At 42.0% G+C, this 20,256-nt stretch overlaps 1 protein-coding gene across 1 annotated transcript in view; it reads left to right on the forward strand.

The window, feature by feature from the left end:
* The window catches only part of LOC308676582 (KAT8 regulatory NSL complex subunit 1-like), a gene marked incomplete at its 5' end in the record, with an annotated part of 305,549 nt that overhangs the window by 144,961 nt on the left and 140,332 nt on the right, over positions 1–20,256 (forward strand). Inside the window, 3 exons of the mRNA XM_081342460.1 lie at positions 14,339–14,454; positions 15,950–16,145; positions 19,873–20,038. Coding sequence (XP_081198586.1) covers positions 14,339–14,454; positions 15,950–16,145; positions 19,873–20,038 — 478 coding nt within the window. The remainder of the gene's footprint in view (positions 1–14,338; positions 14,455–15,949; positions 16,146–19,872; positions 20,039–20,256) is intronic.

Below are 20,256 nucleotides of genomic sequence, written 5' to 3' on the forward strand. Positions count from 1 at the left end.
ATGTGTGTCTGACCCACGGGAATGGCTGGAAGAGGCAGCTGGCACTCCGGCGTTGTTTCTCCCCCGCGTGCATGTGTGTGTGTGTCAGACCCGCAGGAACGGCTGGAATAGGCAGCCGGCAGTTCGGCATTGTTTCCCCCCCCCCCGTACGTTTGTATGTGTGTCAGACCCACGGGAATGGCTGGAAGAGGCAGCCGGCAGTCCGGCGCTGTTTCCCCCCTCGTGCGTGTGTGTGTTTGTGTCAGACCTGCAGGAACGGCTGGAAGAGGCAGCCGGCAGTTCGGCATTATTTCCCCCCGCCTCGTACGTTTGTATGTGTGTGAGACCCGCAGTTAGGGCTGCAAGAGGCAGCCGGCAGTTCGGCATTGTTTTCCCCCCCTCGTACGTTTGTATGTGTGTTAGACCCGCAGGAAGGGCTGGAAGAGGCAGCCGGCAGTCCGGCGTTTGTGCTTCTCTGTGTGTCGAGCCCCGTGGGCCTGACACACAGGAGGGGGGGAACGCCGGACCGCCGCCTCCCTACCAGCCATTCCCTGCGGGTCTGACATACATACAAACATACGAGGGGGGGAAACAACGCCGGACTGCTGGCTGCCTCTTCCAGCCTTTCCCGTGGGTCTGACACAAACACACGCATGAGGGGGGAAACGACGTCTCCACAGGAGAGGCAGCAAGGGCAGGAGATGAGGCAGCGGTAGCTCGCTGGAAAATCAACGGACTTGGTCTCTCTCTCTCTCTGTCTGTCACACACACACACACACACACACACACACAAACAGAGAGAGAGAGAGAAAGAGAAAGAGAAAAGGGAAAGAAGGAGGAGGTCTGGCAGCGTCCAAGTCTCCATATGCTGCTCAGAAACACCACCACCACCACCACCCCCGCACGCCCCATCTGACCGACCCACTCACCTTTTCAGCAGTCCTCTCATCTCTTCCTCCGCTGCCGCCACGTGCAGTTTGAAGAAGAGGTTTGTGGGCAGACCCACAAACTAAAGAACTTCAACCAATCAATTCAAACTTCACAAGTTTTTTTTTCCATGAGAAGTTTGCATTGATTGGCTGAACTTTTTTAGTCCCACTTTTTTTTCTGGACTGCACATGGTGGCGGCAGCGGAGGACTGGGAGCCACAGGAGACGGCTGAAAGAGCTGCATGCGGCTCCGGAGCTGCGGGTTGTTGACCCGTGATCTAGGAAGTGTAATTACATATAAAGATCTCTTAGATGAAAATGGAGACCTGAAAACAAGAAAAGGGTTATCAGAAGATGGTGTAGAGTTGGAATGGTGGGCATACTTACAAATACAGTCACGATACAGAAAAGATAAAAAAGAACCAGGGATAAAATTAGAGCATACACAATTAGATAAAATTCTTCTAGGAATAGAAGATCGATTGATAAAAAAGATATACCAATATTTATTAGAACAGGATTTATTAGAAGAACAGGTAAAAGAAACAATTTTAACCTGGAGTAAAAATTTTGGTTATAATATTGACTTAGATAATTGGCAACTACTATGGGATAGAAATAGGAGGTTAACGCTAGCCACCTCCTATAAAGAGAATTTGTACAAGATGTTTTATAGATGGCATCTTCCCCCTACAAGGTTAGCAAAAATAGATAAAAAAATCTCACCAATATGCTGGAAATGCAGAAGGCTTCCAGGGACTTATTATCATATGTGGTGGGAATGTTCAGAAGCGAAATTTTTTTGGAAGCGGATTAAAAATTGGTTGGAAGAAATATTACGACAAAAAATTGATTTAAAACTAGAAATCTTTTTATTAGGGATTATTAACGATAATCTCAGTAAAGCATCTCTCTACTTATTAGTACATATCTTAACCGCAGCAAGACTGGCATATGCCCAAAAATGGAAAAGAAAGGAAACACCCACTGAAGAAGAAATAATAGATAAAATTTTATCCTGCACTGAAATGGACAGGTTAACCCTAGAGATCAAAAATAAGAACGAAATGGAGTATTATGAAATTTGGCCAAATTTGTACAATTGGTTAGAGTCAGGGCTTTTTTTCTCATAGAACGTTCAGAACGGAGTTCCGGCACCTTTTTTGGTTGGAACCTTGTAGGGTAGGCAAGGCAGGTTGTATGACGTGTGAGTTCCGGCACCTTTTTCTTTTACAAAAAAAGCACTGGTTAGAGTTAAGGAGGATCGCTGAGATGAACATTGTTTGATTGCTTGATAATGTAAGCATTTTTATTAGCATCTATATAATGGACATTCCCCTTCATGGATTACTGCCTTGTCGTGGCGAAGGGGCTTGCGTAATTCAATGAAGCTATGAGCTATGCCGTGCAGGGCCACCCAAGACAGAAGGGTCATAGCAGAGAGTTCTGACAAAACGTGATCCGCTGGAGAAGGAAATGGCAACCTACTCCAGTATCTTTGCCATGAAAACCCTATGGACAGTACCAAAAGGCAAAACGATATGACGCTGGAAGACGAGCCCCTCAGGTCGGAAGGTGTCCAATATGCTACTGGGGAAGAGCAGAGGGCTAGTACTAGTAGCGCCAGAAAGAATGAAGCGACTGGGCCAATGCCGAAAGGACGCTCAGCTGTGGATGTGTCTGGTGGTGAAAGGAAAGTCCGATGCTGTAAAGATTTTTTCTCTCTAGGAACCTGGAATGTAAGATCCATGAATCAAGGAAAGCTGGACGTGGTTAAACAAGAGATGACAAGACTGAACTTCAACATCTTAGGTATCAGCGAACTAAAATGGACAGGAATGGGTGAATTTAATTCAGATGACCATCAGGTATACTACTGCGGGCAAGAATCCCTCAGAAGAAATGGAGTAGCCTTCATAGTCAATAAAAGAGTAGGAAAAGCAATACTGGGATACAATCTTCAAAATGACAGAATGATCTCAGTTCGAATCCAAGGCAAACCATTCAATATCACAGTAGTCCAAGTCTATGCCCCAACCAACAGTACTGAAGAGGATGAAATTGACCGGTTCTATGAAGCCCTACAACACCTTATAGAACTAACACCAAAAAATGATGTCCTTATCATCATGGGGGATTGGAATGCTAAAGTAGGAAGCCAAAAGATAACCGGAATAACAGGCAAGTTTGGCCTTGGAGTACAAAATGAAGCAGGGCACAGGCTGATAGAATTTTGTCAAGAGAATACGATGGTCATAGCAAACACTCTTTTCCAACAACCCAAGAGACGGCTCTACACATGGACATCACCAGACGGTCAACAGAGAAATCAGATTGACTATATGCTCTGCAGCCAAAGATGGAGAAGCTCTATACAGTCAGTAAAAACAAGACCAGGAGCTGACTGTGGCTCAGACCATGAGCTTCTCATTGCAAAGTTTAGGCTTAAGCTGAAGAAAGTAGGGAAAAGCACCAAGCCACTCAGGTATGAATTAAATCATATCCGTTTTGAATATACAATAGAGGTGACAAATAGATTTAAGGAATTAGATCTGATAGACAGAGTGCCTGAAGAACTATGGACAGAGGTTCGCAACATTGTACAACAGGTAGCAACCAAAACCATCCCAAAGAAAAAGAAATGCAAGAAAGCAAAATGGCTGTCTGAGGAAGCTTTGCAAATAGCTGAGGAAAGGAGGGAAGCGAAAGGGAAGGGAGAAAAAGAAAGATACGCCCAATTGAATCCAGAATTCCAGAGAATAGCTAGAAGAGATAAGAATGCCTTCTTAAATGAACAGTGCAAAGAAATAGAAGAAAACAATAGAATAAGGAGGACCAGAGATATTTTCAAGAAAATTGGAGAGGTGAACGGAACATTTCATGCAAAAATGGGCATGATAAAGGACCAAAATGGCAGGGACCTAACAGAGGTAGAAGAGATTAAGAAGAGGTGGCAAAAGTACACAGAAGAACTATACAAGAATTGTTAGGCATATGGTGATAGCCTATGTAGTTGAGTTGGAAATATATAAACCATGATGTTGTAACTTTAAGGTGCTAATTGGCCAATGGTTGTGTAACTCAGTGTCTCTTGTGGTTACTGTGTGACTCTTACTGCTCTCAGTACCCTTCATTGTCTGTGCAACTTCTTGTCAGCTCAAGGAGACCTCTGCACAATTACTGACATTTGGTTATGGGCTCAGGTCCGTACTGAGAGTTAGTATACACAGTAGTAGAGCTGAGTTTGGGCTACCTATCCAAATGGAAACAATGGCACAGGAACAGTTGTCAGGCATCTCCTGGATAACCCGATTAGATGGTACCAACTATGTTACATGGTCGACAAAGTGTTGCTTGCTGCTGCGCAAGGAAGGACTATGGGCTGTAGTTGATGACCCTCCAGATGTGACTGCTTGGGATCTAGAAGATGAGGACGATGCACAGAAGACAGCCAAGTTTAACTGTGACAATGAAAAGGCTCTACGCATAATTGGACTTACACTGAATGATCAGCAGCTTGTCCATATTCGTGGTGAGGTGTCTGCTGCTAGGTGTTGGGCCACTTTGCGACATATCTACGTTCGTGATAGTGTGGGCGCACACATACACCTCACACGTAAACTGTTTAGGGCTCGTCTTCAAAAGAATGGGGATATGTTAGCCCATTTGAACTTCATGAAGACAACTCTGCAACAGCTACACGAGAAGGAACTGATTTTTTCAGGGCTGCATCATGTTTATATCATCCTGTCCTCCTTAGACGACAGTTATGATGCATACGTATCTTCTTTGGAGGTCCTGTCCAAAGATGAGATGACATTGCCAGGGATAACCGGAAGATTGCTGGAAGAGTCCAGAAGAAGGCGTGACAGAGACCAGCTGAGAGAGACACAACCACAAGAGGAGCAGCAATCTACTACTGCTTATACCGTCAAGAAATGTTATTTTTGTGGGGCTAAAGGGCATATAGCTAGGTTCTGTAGGAAGGGTAGTAAACAGAATGCAGATAGCAGTAGGAAGACAAAGAAGGACATTGGTTTGGCTGTTTCTGGTGATCCAACAACCATAAACAATGAACTGTGGGTGGTTGATAGTGAGGCTTCTCAATGTATCACCAAAGTCAAAAAGGGTTTTGTCCATATGAAACGCAGCAATCAACATGTTTCACTGGCCAATGGTTGGAGGATGAAGGCCTCTGGTGAAGGTAATGCATACTGCCCGTATATAAATGAACGTTTACCAATGTTGTATGGGCCGAAACTACGATTTAACCTTTTATCTGTAAAGGCATTGGTTAAGGCTGGGTTTGTGGTAACGTTCAAGGGGGAGAAATGTATTATAGAGAGAAATGGAACCTGTGTTACTGCCAACCTAAAAAATGGTTTATTTGTTCTCACTAGTAACCCGGTTAGTATGGCTAATGCTAACTCTATATGTGAGAACAAGAAGCCGCATGATGAGTGCATACATTTGCTTCATCGGCGGTTAGGGCATGTGAACTTTACCGCACTACATAGGACTGTTGAATTAGTGCAAGGAGTAAGACTGAAGCCATGTAAGAGGTACCTGACTTGCAATGCATGTAATCAGGAAAAGAGCAAAGCAACCCCTGCAAACAGGGTAAACGGTTTCAAGACCACTGTCCCTTTGGAAGTTGTATTTGCAGATCTAATTGGCCCCATGAAGCCTAGTTTAGGGGGATCATGCTATATTCTAAGCATCCTAGATCATTACTCTCGTTATGGGTTTTGTTACCTACTTAAATCAAAGGCTGACACATTCCAACATTTTTCTAATTGGCTTAAATTTGCAGAGAGAAAAACAAAGCAAAAAGATCAGTGTATAATAACTGATAATGCCACTGAATTCACAAACAAGCGTTTTGTTGATATGCTACAATCAGATTTTATTTTCCTGGGCTCCAAGATCACTGCAGATGGGGACTGTAGCCAAGAAATTAAAAGACGCTTGCTCCTCAGGAGGAAAGCCATGGCAAATCTAGACAGCACACTAAAAAGCAGAGACATCACCCTGGCAACAAAAGTGCGTATAGTCAAGGCCACAGGTCTGCAACCCACAGCTCCGGAGCCGCATGTGGCTCTTTCAGCCGTCTCCTGCGGCTCCCAGTCCTCTGCCATGTGCAGTCCAAAAAAAAAGTGGGACTAAAAAAGTTCAACCAATCAATTCAAATATGCAGGGTAGGTGCATATCTCGCCTTGGCTCCACTCTTCAGTCAAACCCTGTTCTGTGCATGCGCGCATGTATGCACATGCACACACATTTTTTGCGGCTCCCAGCTTTTCCTTTTGTGAGGGAACCGGTTCCAAGTGGCTCTTTCACTGTTTCAGGTTGCTGACCCCTGGTCAAGGCTATGGTCTTCCCAGTTGCAATGTATGGCAGTGAAAGTTGGACCATAAGAAAGGCTGAGCGCCAAAGAATTGAAGCCTTTGAACTATGGTGCTGGAGAAGACTCCTGCGAGTCTCTTGGACTGCAAGGCGATCAAACCGGTCAGTCCTGGAGGCGATCAACCCTGACTGCTCTTTAGAAGGCCAGATCCTGAAGTTGAAACTCAAATACTTTGGCCACCTAATGAGAAGGAAGGACGCACTGGAGAACAGCCTAATGCTGGGAAAGATTGAGGGCAATAGAAGAAGGGGACGACAGAGAATGAGGTGGCTGGATGGAGTCACTGAAGCAGTAGGTGTGAGGTTAAATGTTCTCCAGAAGATGGTAGAGGACAGGAAGGCCTGGAGGAACGTTGTCCATAGGGTCGCGATGGGTCAGACACGACTTCGCAGCTAACAACAACAATGGACATAACTGAAAGATACGTAAATATAATGCTGAGGACTGAATGACAGTTTACTAAAAAAAACGACAGATCTTATATGTACAGTTTTTTATACTCTGTCCTGTTATAGATTGTATTTTAGGTTTTTGTTATTTCTTTCTGTAACATAAGATAATACTAATAGTAGTGTTGTAGCTAGGGAAGTTGAATCATGTCCACTTTTGTTTTTAAATGTATATTTAATAAAATTTTCATAAAAATATAGATATTAAGTGTGGTTTTCTATCATTTTTTGATGAATATGTCTTATCCATGTCATCTCCCCCTTTCGAGTAATCCATCATAAGTGCCATAGTCTCTGTAATTAGCCTTGTCAAGCTGGCCAGAACTCAAAATCCAAGCAGTCCAATTTTGTATAGTTCTTGTCTTTATATATAATGTTTATAATCCACTGTAATTTTCAATTGTCAAGGTTTCAGTAAAATCAATGTTTTATAGCAGTTCTTTCTTTCAGGAGTCAATTGTCAACCAGTCAGAATTGCAATTCAATATATTTAGCCAGCTTAAATCCTTCCTGTAACTTGCCCTCTCAAAGATTAGTCATAGATTAAAGTTTTTAAAGAGTTCATAAATTTAGACCACAATCAAAGTGTTTCTTTTCCTTCAAACACTTTCCAATCTTATAGCTGGCCCAGTATACAATCTCTTCTTTGTTCCCTAGGAACTATCTTCTTAAAGGTTATTAGAGTTCATGGGAACAGATTTTTTTTTGTTTCTGGGTGTTGTCTTTAATGTGCTATATTCTAATTGTCCACTGGATGTCAGCAAATATTTGTTTTCCAGCTCTTTCAGACAAGAAGTTCTTATTATTTTTCTTTTTTATATATAATTTCATCAAAATCCTTTAGAATATAATCTTAGCAGTTTGTTTTAGTTTCTAAGTTTGATGAGATTGTAGTATTTTAAATTTAATTTCAATATATTTCTTTCCTCCTTAAAGGTTAATTCGCCGCTTCCGTCTATGGGGGAATGGTAATGTAGTCCCCTCCCCTCACTTTCGTAGGTTTTTTGCTTTGGGGATCTTTCCCAGGGACTTAGTTGCAAAATAAGGGAGAGAAGATCAAATACTCTCACCAATTCCAAGCACGCTGTTGTTCTGGTTAGTGCTTTTGGACTTCGGCTGCAGGTAGCTTGGGCTAGACGCTGGCATGCAGCTAGCCTTTCTCCTGTTGGGTTCGGAGGGCTTACCCCGATCAAATGAAGCAATTGCCATCGCTTTGTGATCAATGGGGCACCCCTCCTTCATGGTCACCTCTTCGGGGTGACTTTGGACCCATCTAGGGTCCCCCTGGCAGGACGAAACTAGCTGTGGGAAGTGGAGGTCTGCTCTCGCGTGGCCATGCGCTACAGGCGCAAAAACAGAAGTCCTGTTGCTGTTTTTTCTTTTGACCTAGTATTTGGAGAATTCCCAGTTTAATACATTAGGGCAGGGGTGTCAAACTTGCAAAGTCACGTGACGTGTCTAGACGTATCACGACTTTTTTTCCATTGCTGGCATTTGACACCCCTGCATTAGGGAATAGCATTCTGCCCTGCAGATGCTCCCAGAATCACCTTATTACCTAAATTGGCATCCACAGACATTTTTCCAGGATGGCATATTACTGCAGGCAACAGATTGATACTTTATTAGAAGTTGGAATGCAGTTTCAAAATTCCTGAGCACTAGAATAAAATATTTAATTTTAATTTTTAATTTTTAAAAAAATTCTGCCAAAATTTAATACTGGCTTTCAACTTTTAATTTTTTTTTAAAATCAAGACATAGTAAAACAAATATCAGCAATGCAGCTGATTAAGAAAAACAGACAAAATTAATTTAAAAAGTGGTTGAATAAGGAAAACACCAGACCTAGGGTTGACAGCAACTGTAGTAAATGATTGTGAGAGGGATGAGATTCAGTTGTTCACCTGTTTTTCTGGAGGAACACAGGTGAATGCACTCCAAATTGGGTATTACCCAATCCTAGATTGGTTCTGATTCAAGGGGCATCAGATGCTTTTGATCAGTCTATGGGCTGAAATATCAACATTCTTCGGTTCTGGCAGCCAGGGTTTACTCATAGATGACTAGGTAATGGAGAGTTTTCTATCCATAACTTGGCATATTTTAGGAATGCTTAGCAGTTATTCACAGTTTTTAAAGGAATGGTTATATTTGCTTGGCATATAAAAGATCTCTCATGTTCAGTCATGGTTATTTTGGTAACAGACATTTACTTGAAACCATGAACAGTAAATAAATATTAACATACTGAGTAAAATAAACAAGTAAGTGTCAGATAAAGGTAATCAGCAATTGTCCATTGGCCTGATTCTGTAAAGCTTCACAATTGCTTACCCAAAGAGACTGTTTCAGGTGGCATCTAATTTAGGCAGGTTTCACCATTGCAATCATGTTAAATTGTGTGTGTGAACAACTGTCATAGAAGCAGAAAGCTGCTTGACTAGTTGAGTTGTCCATTTGATCAGAACCATACAGTGACAGGCAGTATCTTCCTAGACTTTTGGATAAGAGTTTTCTTAGTTTTACCTGGGTATGTAACTTGAATGTGTACAAAAAAACTCTTCTAAGACCTTTTGCTTAGAGCAGAGTGGGCAACTCAGTCAAACATTGCTAATTTTTCATGCTTCTGATCATAAATTATTGCATGTTAATTGCCATTTGAATTATAAATACTACAGATGCAGAATACACACAGGGGAGGCTGTAAACTTGTATTTGGTAATAGAGCCAGATGAAATCTATTATTTCATGAATCATACAGTGATGCCCTTGAGTCTATGTTTGAAATATCTTGAGACATCAGCTGTGATATTCCAGGGTATAAAGGCTTGCCAATTGCCTGCTCTGCTTGTCTGCAGTTTAAGAAAACTGTGCAGTGGGCAGGATTGCTTTGCTTAAAATTATGTCTCCAACCCATCCCTTTTACCTTTGGCTCCATAATTTGATTCACTGCTGGCAATATTGCCATAAAAGATAAAGCTCTCTCAAGGAATTCAAAATTTTGTTGTTGCACCTTGCATTTGCAAAGCATCTAAATAGTATTGGTCCGGTATAACATACTGTGCATGAAATAACAGCAGGTCCACTTCATAGGGGACTAAGTTGCTAGATTGCATGTGGTTTTTCTGCTCCTCAGAAAACATTTTTAAGTTTTTTTTTCTCATCTTAAGATGTCCTGGATTTCCTAATTGAAAATTAGGGAAAGAGACTGTTTAGGGCATTATATCAAAAACAAACTGCCCGAATAATAGTTAACAATAGTTTGACTGAAGCTTGTAATATTGAGAAGGGCACAAGGCAAGGGTGTCCATTATCGCCTTTGTTATTTGTGTTAACATTGGAGATATTATTGGTAAAAATACGGAGTTCGGAAAGAATTAAGGGGATACAAATTAGAGATCAGGATTATAGATTGAGAGCGTTCGCAGATGATCTGGTTGTTACAGTGACCCAGCCAGAGAACTCTGTTGTGGACCTGATGGAGATAATAATGCAATATGGGAAGGTTTCTGGATTTAAAGTTAATGTACAAAAAACTAAAATTCTGGCCAAAAATATGACAGTATCGCAAAAGGCCCTTTTAGAAGGACTAACTGGATTTGAGATTGTTAAAAGGGTCAAATATTTGGGGGTGTTTTTGTCACCCTCTAATACAAAGTTATATAAAAATAACTATGAAAGATTGTGGGGAAAAATCCAAAAAGAAATGGAGAGCTGGGAAAAATTGCAATTGTCTTTGTTGGGGCGAATCGCAGCAGTGAAAATGAATGTCCTGCCTAAATTTTTATTCTTATTTCAAATGATACCGGTTCTTAAGAAAGATTCTAATCTGGAGGAATGGCAGCGAGGTATCAATAAATTTGTTTGGGCAGGGAAAAAGCCACGAGTTAAACTTAAGATTATGCAGGATACTCGTGAAAGAGGTGGTCTTAAAATGCCCAATCTTAAATTATATTATGAAGCTGCTGCGTTAGCAGGAATAAGTGATTGGATTAATTTGACACAAGAGAGATTATTAAATCTTGAGGGCCATGACTTGTTGTTTGGCTGGCATGCATATTTGTTGTATGATAAAAAGGTAGATAATGTGTTTAAAGCGCATATTTTAAGACAAGCATTGTTGAGAGTTTGGAAGAAGTACAGACATAAGTTAGGTTGTAAGATACCATTGTGGGCAATCCCAAAACACGCAATAGAAAATATAAATGTTGGTTTCAAACATGATGTGACTACGTATAAGGAGATTCTAAGTTTGGAAAGAAATGTTTGGTGTCTGAAACCGTATAGTCTCTTGCGAGATGAGAAGATTGTTCAAACTTGGTTCCAATATATTCAGCTACGGGCCAGGTGGAAAGAAGATCAGAAAACTGGTTTTACAATGACTGATGAAAATCTGATAAAGCAAATTAGAAAGCAGGGTCCAGCACATATCAAACGGATATATCTTGCATTGATAGAAATTGACTCAGAAACAGAACTTGTTAAAGATTGTATGATAAAATGGGCCCAAAACATTCAAGAAGTTATTACAATGGACACGTGGGAAAAGATCTGGGTGAGGAACGTAAAATTTACACAAGCTCAAAACTTAAGAGAGAACTTTTATAAAATGTTTTATAGATGGCATCTAGATCCTAAAAAGCTTGCAAGTATGTATCCGAATTATCAGCCCAAGTGCTGGAGGTGTGGCGATGAAGATGCAACATATTTTCACATATGGTGGACTTGTAAAAAGGTTAAGGCCTTTTGGATAAAAATTTGGTGGAACATGCAGAAGATCTTCAAGCAAAGGATAAAGTTTTGCCCGCAATTTTTTTTGTTAGGTATAATTACAGATGCTGCGGTTGTGGACACTAAGTTGATGTTGAATTTAACTACGGCAGCAAGACTCTTAATAGGTCAATATTGGAAGAAGGAGGAACTGCCGACTATAGAAGAATGGACTTTAAAGGTTTCTGACCTGGCAGAGATGGCAAAGATTTCGGCTTATTTGAAAGATCACTCGCAAGAACGTTACATTATGGAGTGGAGAAAATGGATTGAGTATATCCAGAACAAATATGGGACTAAAAAGTTTCATGTAGCATTTGAATAAGTCTTCCTTTCTTTTCTTTTTTCTTTTTTTTATATTTAGTAGTAATAGTGTTTGTAGTTATCCTATATGAGCTAGAGAGTGATAGATTTTAGAGTTTATGGTTGTTAGCATTTGGATGTTTATGAGTGTTTTTTTTCTTTTTTATACCCTGTACTTAGCTCTGGGAAGTCGGGGGGGGGGGGGAGGGGGGGAGGGGTAGGGAGGGATGGGTATGGGAGGGGGAGGGGGGACTGTTAAAGATAAAATGTATGTTAAAACTTTTTAATAAAAAAAAAAGATGTCCTGGATTTCTTTTTGTAAAAGCTTTCAAAACATATACCCAGCTGACATGCATTTTTGTCTTTTCTATTCATATTCATGTGTTTTCTCTTTGTCCATAAATGTACAATATTGGTCTATCAGGTTCTTACATTTTTCTTCTTATGTTAAAGCAGACTGTAATTGGTAAAAGCTTGTGATAACATGCATTCATCTTTAAAATCTCACTCAATTCTATGTTATGTGCAAAAACTAATATGACTGCTCTTTTCTTTGGTCCATTTAAACTCTCCCTTTTAAAAATGCTCTTTGGGGGAAAGGCTAAAATCCTCCCTTAAAACCCTGGCCTTCATTCAGTATATTCATTTTCAGTTTACAAATGACCTTGTCACAGACTTGTAATAGTAACATAGTGTTAAAGGTAAAGCTATAACACTGAATCAGAAATGTGTAAATCTTTGCTTTATTTCAGATAGCCTTTCTAATATGATTGAGGAAGGTCCAATAATAATGTCAAACATTCTTTACAGGTATAAGGGCTAGAAACTTGGTTTTAGAAAAAGTTAATTATGAAACACTAAACTTTTGGGCAAGGGTCTTCAAACGTGGCCCTTTTATGGCTTGTGGACTTCAACTCCCAGAATTCATCAGCCAGCATGCTTGGCTGAGGAATTCTGGGAGTTGAAGGCTACAAGTCATAAAAGGGCCAAGTTTGAAGGCACCTGCTTTGGGGTGTAAATTTAAACATAGAACATGTAAAAAAGATGTTGAAACTCTAGAAAGTGCAGAGAAGAGCAACAAAGATGATTAGGGGATGGAGGATAAACCATATAAAGAACGGTTGCTGGAATTTGGTATGTCTAATTTAATGAAGAAAAGGACTAGGGGTGACATGATAGCAGTCTTCCAATATCTAAGACAGACATGTCAAACTTGCGACATCATGTGACGTCGTGCAACGTATCGGGACGGTTTTGCCATTGCCGGCAAAGGGGTGGGTGTGGCTTCCACATGACACGTCTGGCCCATGGGCCAGCAGTTTGACACCCCTGATCTAAGAGGTTGCCATAAAGAAGAGGGAGTCAATCTATTCTCCAAAGCACCCGAAGGCAGCAATGGATGGAAACTAATCAAGGAGAGGAGGAGCCTAGAACTAAGACATTTCCTGACAGTTAGAACAATTAATCAGTGGAACAACTTGCCTCCAGATGTTGTGAATGCTCCAACACTGGAAGTTTTTGAAATTGGACAACCATTTGTCTGAAATGGTATAGGGTTTCCTGCCTAAGCAGTGGGTTGGACTAGAAGACCTACAAGGTCCTTTCTAACTTATTCTGAATATAGAGTCTCAGAATCAAGTTTAGTTGGCTAGTTTGGAAATGTACAAGGTATGTTTGTTGTCAATGCTGCTAATATCGGATGTTCTTGCTTGACAACATAGGGAGATGTAGCCTTCCTTTAACTCGTATAATACTTTTAGAGCTAGAATTAGTGGGCGCTGGGGGGAGTAGGGAAAATGTATCTCAAGACTGTAATAAGAGAAGATAAGAATTTGGCGGGTTGTTAAACAGGAGGGAACGTTTGCATTTTAAACTAATTGGAGAATGTGATTTATGATGTTTAATTAAGGGAGGGAATTGTGTTTGATACAATGTGTTCAGGGGAGGAGAATTCAGATTTTGGCTTCTATGCAATTATAATAAAAGATTCTTTAAGGTAAACAATGCCTTGAAGTTCTTTGAAGTACTGCATTTGTTAGAACCATGACATTTGTGTTGCTTGGGTATTGCTGTGTGCATTTGTATATTTGAAGGTTTTCTAGAGGAAGGGGTCTCCACTAATGGAAACTGCCTTCCATATGAAAATGATGGATAATCAAATTTTAAAAAGAAACTGCCCTGCTCATCATTAAAGTAGTTCCAGGTTTGGAAAACTGTTTTAAAGTCTGTGAAGATGCAGAAAATGCTGTTTCTTTGTTTCTGACTTAATGGATCTTTGAAATCATCTCCATGTTCCAGCCTGTTGTACTATTTGTTGTTGAGTAGCAGTATAATAGTTATCACACAGTTCATATTCTCAAATACTCTGATTCACAAATACCGCGGGTGATTGTTAGAGTATGCCATGTTAAAGAAAAGCCATTTACCATAGATTTGTATAATTTTAACAAGGATTTTTTTCTCCACCCCCACCCCCCACTCCACCATTTCTTGTACAGGGCACTTACATCTCCCAGCCATCAGATAAACATTGTATATCCATTAGTAATACCCAAGAGAGTCTACTTGCTAAAACCTATAGAGTGCCAAGACCATTCAACGGAGTCATTAACACGTAAGGTTCTTGCTAAATCTCTCCTTAAGAAAATATAACTTTAAGGTACTTCTGAAAGGCCACTCTTAAAGGTACATTGGAGATAGAAAGTCTACACACCCATGTTAAAATGGCAGGGTTTTGAGATGTTAAAAAAATTGGACCAAGATAAATCACTTCAGACTTCTTTGCACCTTTAATATAATATACCAGCTGCACAATTCAATTAAAAACAAACTGAAATCTTTTAAGGGGCAAAATATCAATAAAAATGTACAATAACATTACATAAGTGTGTACACCCTTAAATACTTTGTTGAAGCACCTTTTGATTTTATGACAGCATTCAGTCTTCTGGGGTAGGAGCCTATCAGCATGGCACATCTTGCCTTGGGAATCTTTGCCCACTCTTCCTTGCAAAAGTGGTCCAAATCTGTCAGATTACAAGGGCATCTCCTGTGCACAGCCCTCTTCGGGTCACCACATGGATTTTCAGTTGGATTTAGGTCTGGACTCTGGCTGGGCCATTCCAAAACTTTGATCTTCTTCTGGTGAAGCCATTCTTCTGTTGATTGGGAGGAATGCTTTGGACTGTTGTGTTGAAGGGTGAAATTCCTCTTCATCTGCAGCATTTTAGCAGAGGCCTGAAGGTTTTGTGCCCAAATTGACTGATATTTGGTACTGTTCCTAGTTCTCTCCACCTTGACTAAAGCCCCAGTTCCAGCTGACAAAAAGCAGCCCCAAAGCATAATGCTGCTGCCACCACCATGCTTCAGTGTGAGTATGGTGTACGTTTGGTGGTGCACAGTGTTGTTTTTGCACCAAACAAACTTTTTGGAATTATGGCCAAAAAGTCAGCCTTGGTCTCATCAGACCATAACACATTTTCCCACATACTTTTGTCAGACTTAATGTAGGCTTTTGCAAAATTCTTCTTTTCTAAAAGTCTTATAAATAAACTGGAGAAGTGTGAAAAGTTCTGAGTGGAAGTGAGTCAAAGGGTCTTCCTCAACCTGATGTTCTCTAAATGTATTAGGATATAACTCCCAGCATGGATGAGGAACTTGGCTCTGGAAGCTAGATACCAGCTAATCTGGAGAATGCATTGGATTGACAAAGACCTAAAGTAAAAAGGTGATGGAAAGTTGACAGTATAAATCTAGTGGAAATTTGGAGCAGGCATTATGTACAGAAAAATATGATAGGCTAATGGTGAAAAAGTGTGGAAGAGAAAAATGTAAGCCTGAGAGACATGAGTAAGGACAAAGCTGACATTTCCAAATAATGAAAAACTAGAGAGCTGCTGACAGGTAATGTTTACCACAATCTATCCTAACCTGGTATCAAACAAGAATTTTGGGGGCACTTACCTTAGTTTTGCATATTTTACTATATGCATGGATTTATTGGTTTGCCTGGACAAATGGGCTGCTGTTTTTAGGTAATGAAAATTTGGCTCCCATTAGTGTTAGAGAAGTAGAAATGTCTAATGTGCTGTATTTCCATTCTTGGACAGTCTACAGACAAGCTTGACAGAACATAGTCAGGGAGATGGCTCAGATGCTGAGGAGCTGTTGCAGAAAAAGCAGAGATTAAATGCGGTGTCTTCAGCTCTCAATGGAACCTGTGTGGCAGCCCGCACGCGCCCTGTCGTCAGCTGCAAGAAACGGCGGCTTGTTCAACCCAACAGTCTGGTTCCACTATCCAAAAAGGTCTGTAAATTGATAAGTTAAGGCAGTAGAAAAATGGGGTGGGGGGATATTGCAGCTGAGTTATATGACATAGCTAAGTAACAAATTGTTGGTCTTACATATTGATTTTTAGTCCCATATCATTATAAATTCTGCTTAGAGTCCCTCTGATACTCAAATAAAGTGGATTTATCAGTCCTTATGTCAGTGGAAGTTTTTTAGGCTGTCCCTATTAAACAAATTTGGCATTGAGTAGGAAAAACTGGGAGAGAGCTACATTTGAAATCTTGATCATTTGACTGTAGAAATGGGCAGAGGAAAGTGGTTTCACTTCTTCCACTATGCATAATGTTTTGGGAGGTAAGAGTCACAATTTTAAACACTCTTTTAAGTTTAATTGCTGGATCAGTGGACCAGAGGCATTCTTAAAAGAAGAAAACAACATGTCTGTTGTAGAATACTGTAACTTAGGAAGGGATGTTGTACAGGTGCACTTAACAGAAAATATATCAAATCATTTTTAAGTACCTGACTTTTCTATTTTTAAAAGAAATGATGGTTTCTATTAGGTAGCCATGTTGGTGCTTTTGAATGTGGGCACTTATAAATTACAAAATGTTTAAATGGCTACAATTCTCAGCATGCTGAATTCAGAATCAGTTCCAAGTTTTGTGTTTGTGTCAGTTGCAGGGTACAATTAACATTAGTATCTGTTTTTAAAAAATAGTTTTTGTTCTTTGCTCTCTCTCTCTCCCCCCCCATTTAAAAGTAGCCAATCTACAGTCAGTATTTAAGGAAGTATGCATTTTCAGCCAGACTGATCTGTTTCATTGGAACAGTCTGGCAGGCTAACAGCTTAGGGCAGTGATGGTGAACCTTTTAGAGACCAAGTGCCCAAACTGCAACCAACGGCATGGCTCCAGTGGTCATGGCAGACTGGGTGGGTGTGGCCAGGGTGGGCGTGGTCACGTCAATGTTGCTCATGGGGAGGGACACCTGTGGGGGTCGGGCAGGGTTGGGGGAGATCCAGGGGGTCTCTGGCGGGTGGGACGGTGGGCAGGAGGCTCGTCCTGCGGGGTGAGGCGAGACCAGGCAGAGGGCATGGCAGGGGTGCCATTGCCTCAGGGCAAGGCAAGGCAAGGCAGGGACCAAGGCGGCTGCTGCCTGACACCATCAGCCCCTGCACACAGCGAGCGCATGGGAGCCAACTGTGTCCGTCAGCAGCCACAGCCTGCCAGCCCCTTGACCGACGCACTCTGAGGCTCCGAAGCCGCCTGCGAATACCGGGCCAGCCCTCCAGCAGCAGGTGGTGTAGGGGAGGGGGGGATCCAGTATACCGGTTCCTTACCTCCGCCCAGCTTGTTCTGTGGCCTTATGGCAGTGGCATTGGGCGCCATGCAGCAAATGGCCGGTTTTGGCGCGACGTGACTGTTTGCTGCCTCGCATGTCGCACCCTATGCCGCTGCCATGAGGCCGCGGAACAAACCGGGCAGAGGTAAGGAACCGGTATACTTACAGCTTACAGAGCCACCAAAGCAGCTGGTGGATCGCTGGAGGCTCAGGGAGGGAGGTTGCTGAAGTGGCCTCAGAACAAGTGGGGCAGGTAAGGAAAGAAATCCTCGCTCCCCCCCAGAAATTGCCTTTCTTTCCTTACCTGACTCCCAGCCCCTTTGCCGTTTCTCCTTCGTGATCCACCACCGCCGCTTGCAAGGACAAAGGAAGGATTTTTTCGGGGGAAAAAAGGTCAATCAATCTATCCCAATTTTTCGTGAAAGATCGCGCAGTTGGAATTGATTGATTGACCTTTTTTCCCCACAAAAAACTTAGTTTCCTTGCACACTTCAGCACCTTCCCTCCCCGAGCATCCGGCGCACCACCTGCTGCTTTGGTCAGCTTGCCAGCCCCCACCTCAACGCCTTGCCCACCACCGCCTAGCACAGCTGCCTTGGGGCTGCAGGGGCTGGCCTGGCATGGGAAGGGCATGTGCTCCACCCTCCCACCACCATGCAGGGTAAGGCTGCCACCCCCACCCAGATGCCCTTGCCTCTCCCAAGCGTTTTTTTTTACTAACCTGCCTTTCAGCTGCATTCCTTTTCTCCGTTCGCTTCTCAGCCTTCACCGCATGTTTGTGGGACTATAGCAAAAAAAAAAAGTTCCATCAGACTTTCTAACTTCTTGAGATCTTGTGAGAAGTTAGAAAGTCTGAGGAAACTTTTTTTTTAACTGATAGTCCCACAAACACGTGGCAAAGGCTGAGAAGCAAACAGAGAAATGGAATGCAGCTGAAAGGCACGTTAGTAAAAAAAACGCTTGGGGGAGGCGGGGGAGGGCCCGGCAACCTTACCCTGCGCGGCTTCGGCAGGTGTCTGGCAGGGGGAGGGACACAACTGGTCTACCACCATGCTAGCGCTGCCGCGTTGCTTCTCTAGCCCATGCACAGTCCCCGCCCCACCCCTCCCATGGAGTGCCCTGCTCCCGCTGCTCCCCCCACCCCTACGCGGCACCTTCTTTCCAGGTCTGACGCGTCACTTCCTCCAACGCTGTGTGGGACTAAAAATAAAGTTCAATCAATCAATTCCAACTTTGCGAGATCTTTTTTCCCCCTCGAGAAGTTGAAATTGATTGATTGAACTTTTTTTTTTGCACACATTGGCGGAGGCCTAAAGCGAAAAGGTTTTATAAAACCCAGCTTAAAAAGCCACTTGCCCAGGGAGATTTTGATGCAGGTTGCTCATTGACGGGACTTAAGGCCTTGGACTGGGGCGACGGTGCACGTGCCCACCACGGGCTTGGGGCAAATGTTGTATTGGCAATCAACAAATTTAAGTTTGTATGTATAAATAGAAGACACAGTTCACAGAGCGTATAACCAAAGTAACCAGATTTTTAGATAAACATTCTAAATATGTCAGTATTGAAGATCACGTGTTGCAGTGCACTCTCTCTGAATCAGAAAAAAGTGAAGACACTTTTTCCCAAGAAGATAAACATTTAAATATCTTAATATGGGATTATTGTATCATCATGGATATTGGAGAGGGTTTGTTTTCTTGTTTCTTTGTTTTAACTGGAACATTAGTAGAGTGAAGGACCAATGATGCATAATCATGTTTCATTGGATACTTTGGGACTTGTAAATAGCAAATATTCTGTTGTTGGATGTAAATGGTAGTTTCTTAGTCCTGGATGAAATCTGCAGTGAGGGAGGCAACTGCAAAAGCTAAAGTACAAGTAGTTTGCCCAAACATCAGAGAAAACTCAACCCTGTAGCTCAACCCTTCTTTACATCTGTAGTTGTCATTCTTAGGCAGATTCACAGAGTCAGTCTCTTACCCACCCTGTTCCCTTTCCACTCCCATCAGTTCATCTTGGTGGCTCTTTAAATGCTTTGTTATAGTTTCACCATGTCCAGTAACCCCAGTCATATACTTCATCTCCATCACATTGATTCAACAATCAAGTCAACTTCAAATTTCCCTGGATCACTCCCAATCCTTTCATGGCTGCCCAGTGTCACTCTGAGGTTTCCTTCCTTTCCCTTTATGTTTTGGACAGTCAAGAGCACCTCAAAGCAAACCATTGGTCTCTGGCCATCCTAATATCCCATGTTGTGAAACCTGGAGTAACTCTGCAGAATGAAAATGGCAGGTGATTGGCGACTAGGTCCTCAGATTGAAAAAAAAGTGCAAATTGATGCCTTCTTCTAGATTAATGGATTTTAGTCCTCATTTTTTCATCTTATGTCTAGGTTCATCGTAACAACATGGGGCAGTGTGGCTGTGATGTGAACCCTTTGTGTGCTTTCTGTGCTCCTCGAAGCTCATTGCCTCCAGAAATCCAGTATGAAGCCCCTTTGATGGAGCATCTCTCACAGTTGGATTTCTGCATCCACCCTGAACTTTCATTCCCAGATGGTAAGAAAGACCCCATTGGCAGATGTAAGTAATAAAAAAAGCTGAACAAAAGTCAGCTCCTCATTCCAGGCTAGCTAGGAAGCCATATGTAGGCAACAGTAAGAGCTCTACTTTTATACTGTCCTGCATAGGATGCTGGCCTGAGGATGATCCTTTGGAAGGATTTTTTTTTGCTTGGACCATAGAGAGAGGCAGGCAGCCACAGGGGTTGTAGAGGT

Source organism: Vipera berus (genome assembly GCF_964194415.1).
Source record: "Vipera berus genome assembly, chromosome: W".
Lineage (NCBI taxonomy): Eukaryota > Metazoa > Chordata > Lepidosauria > Squamata > Viperidae > Vipera > Vipera berus.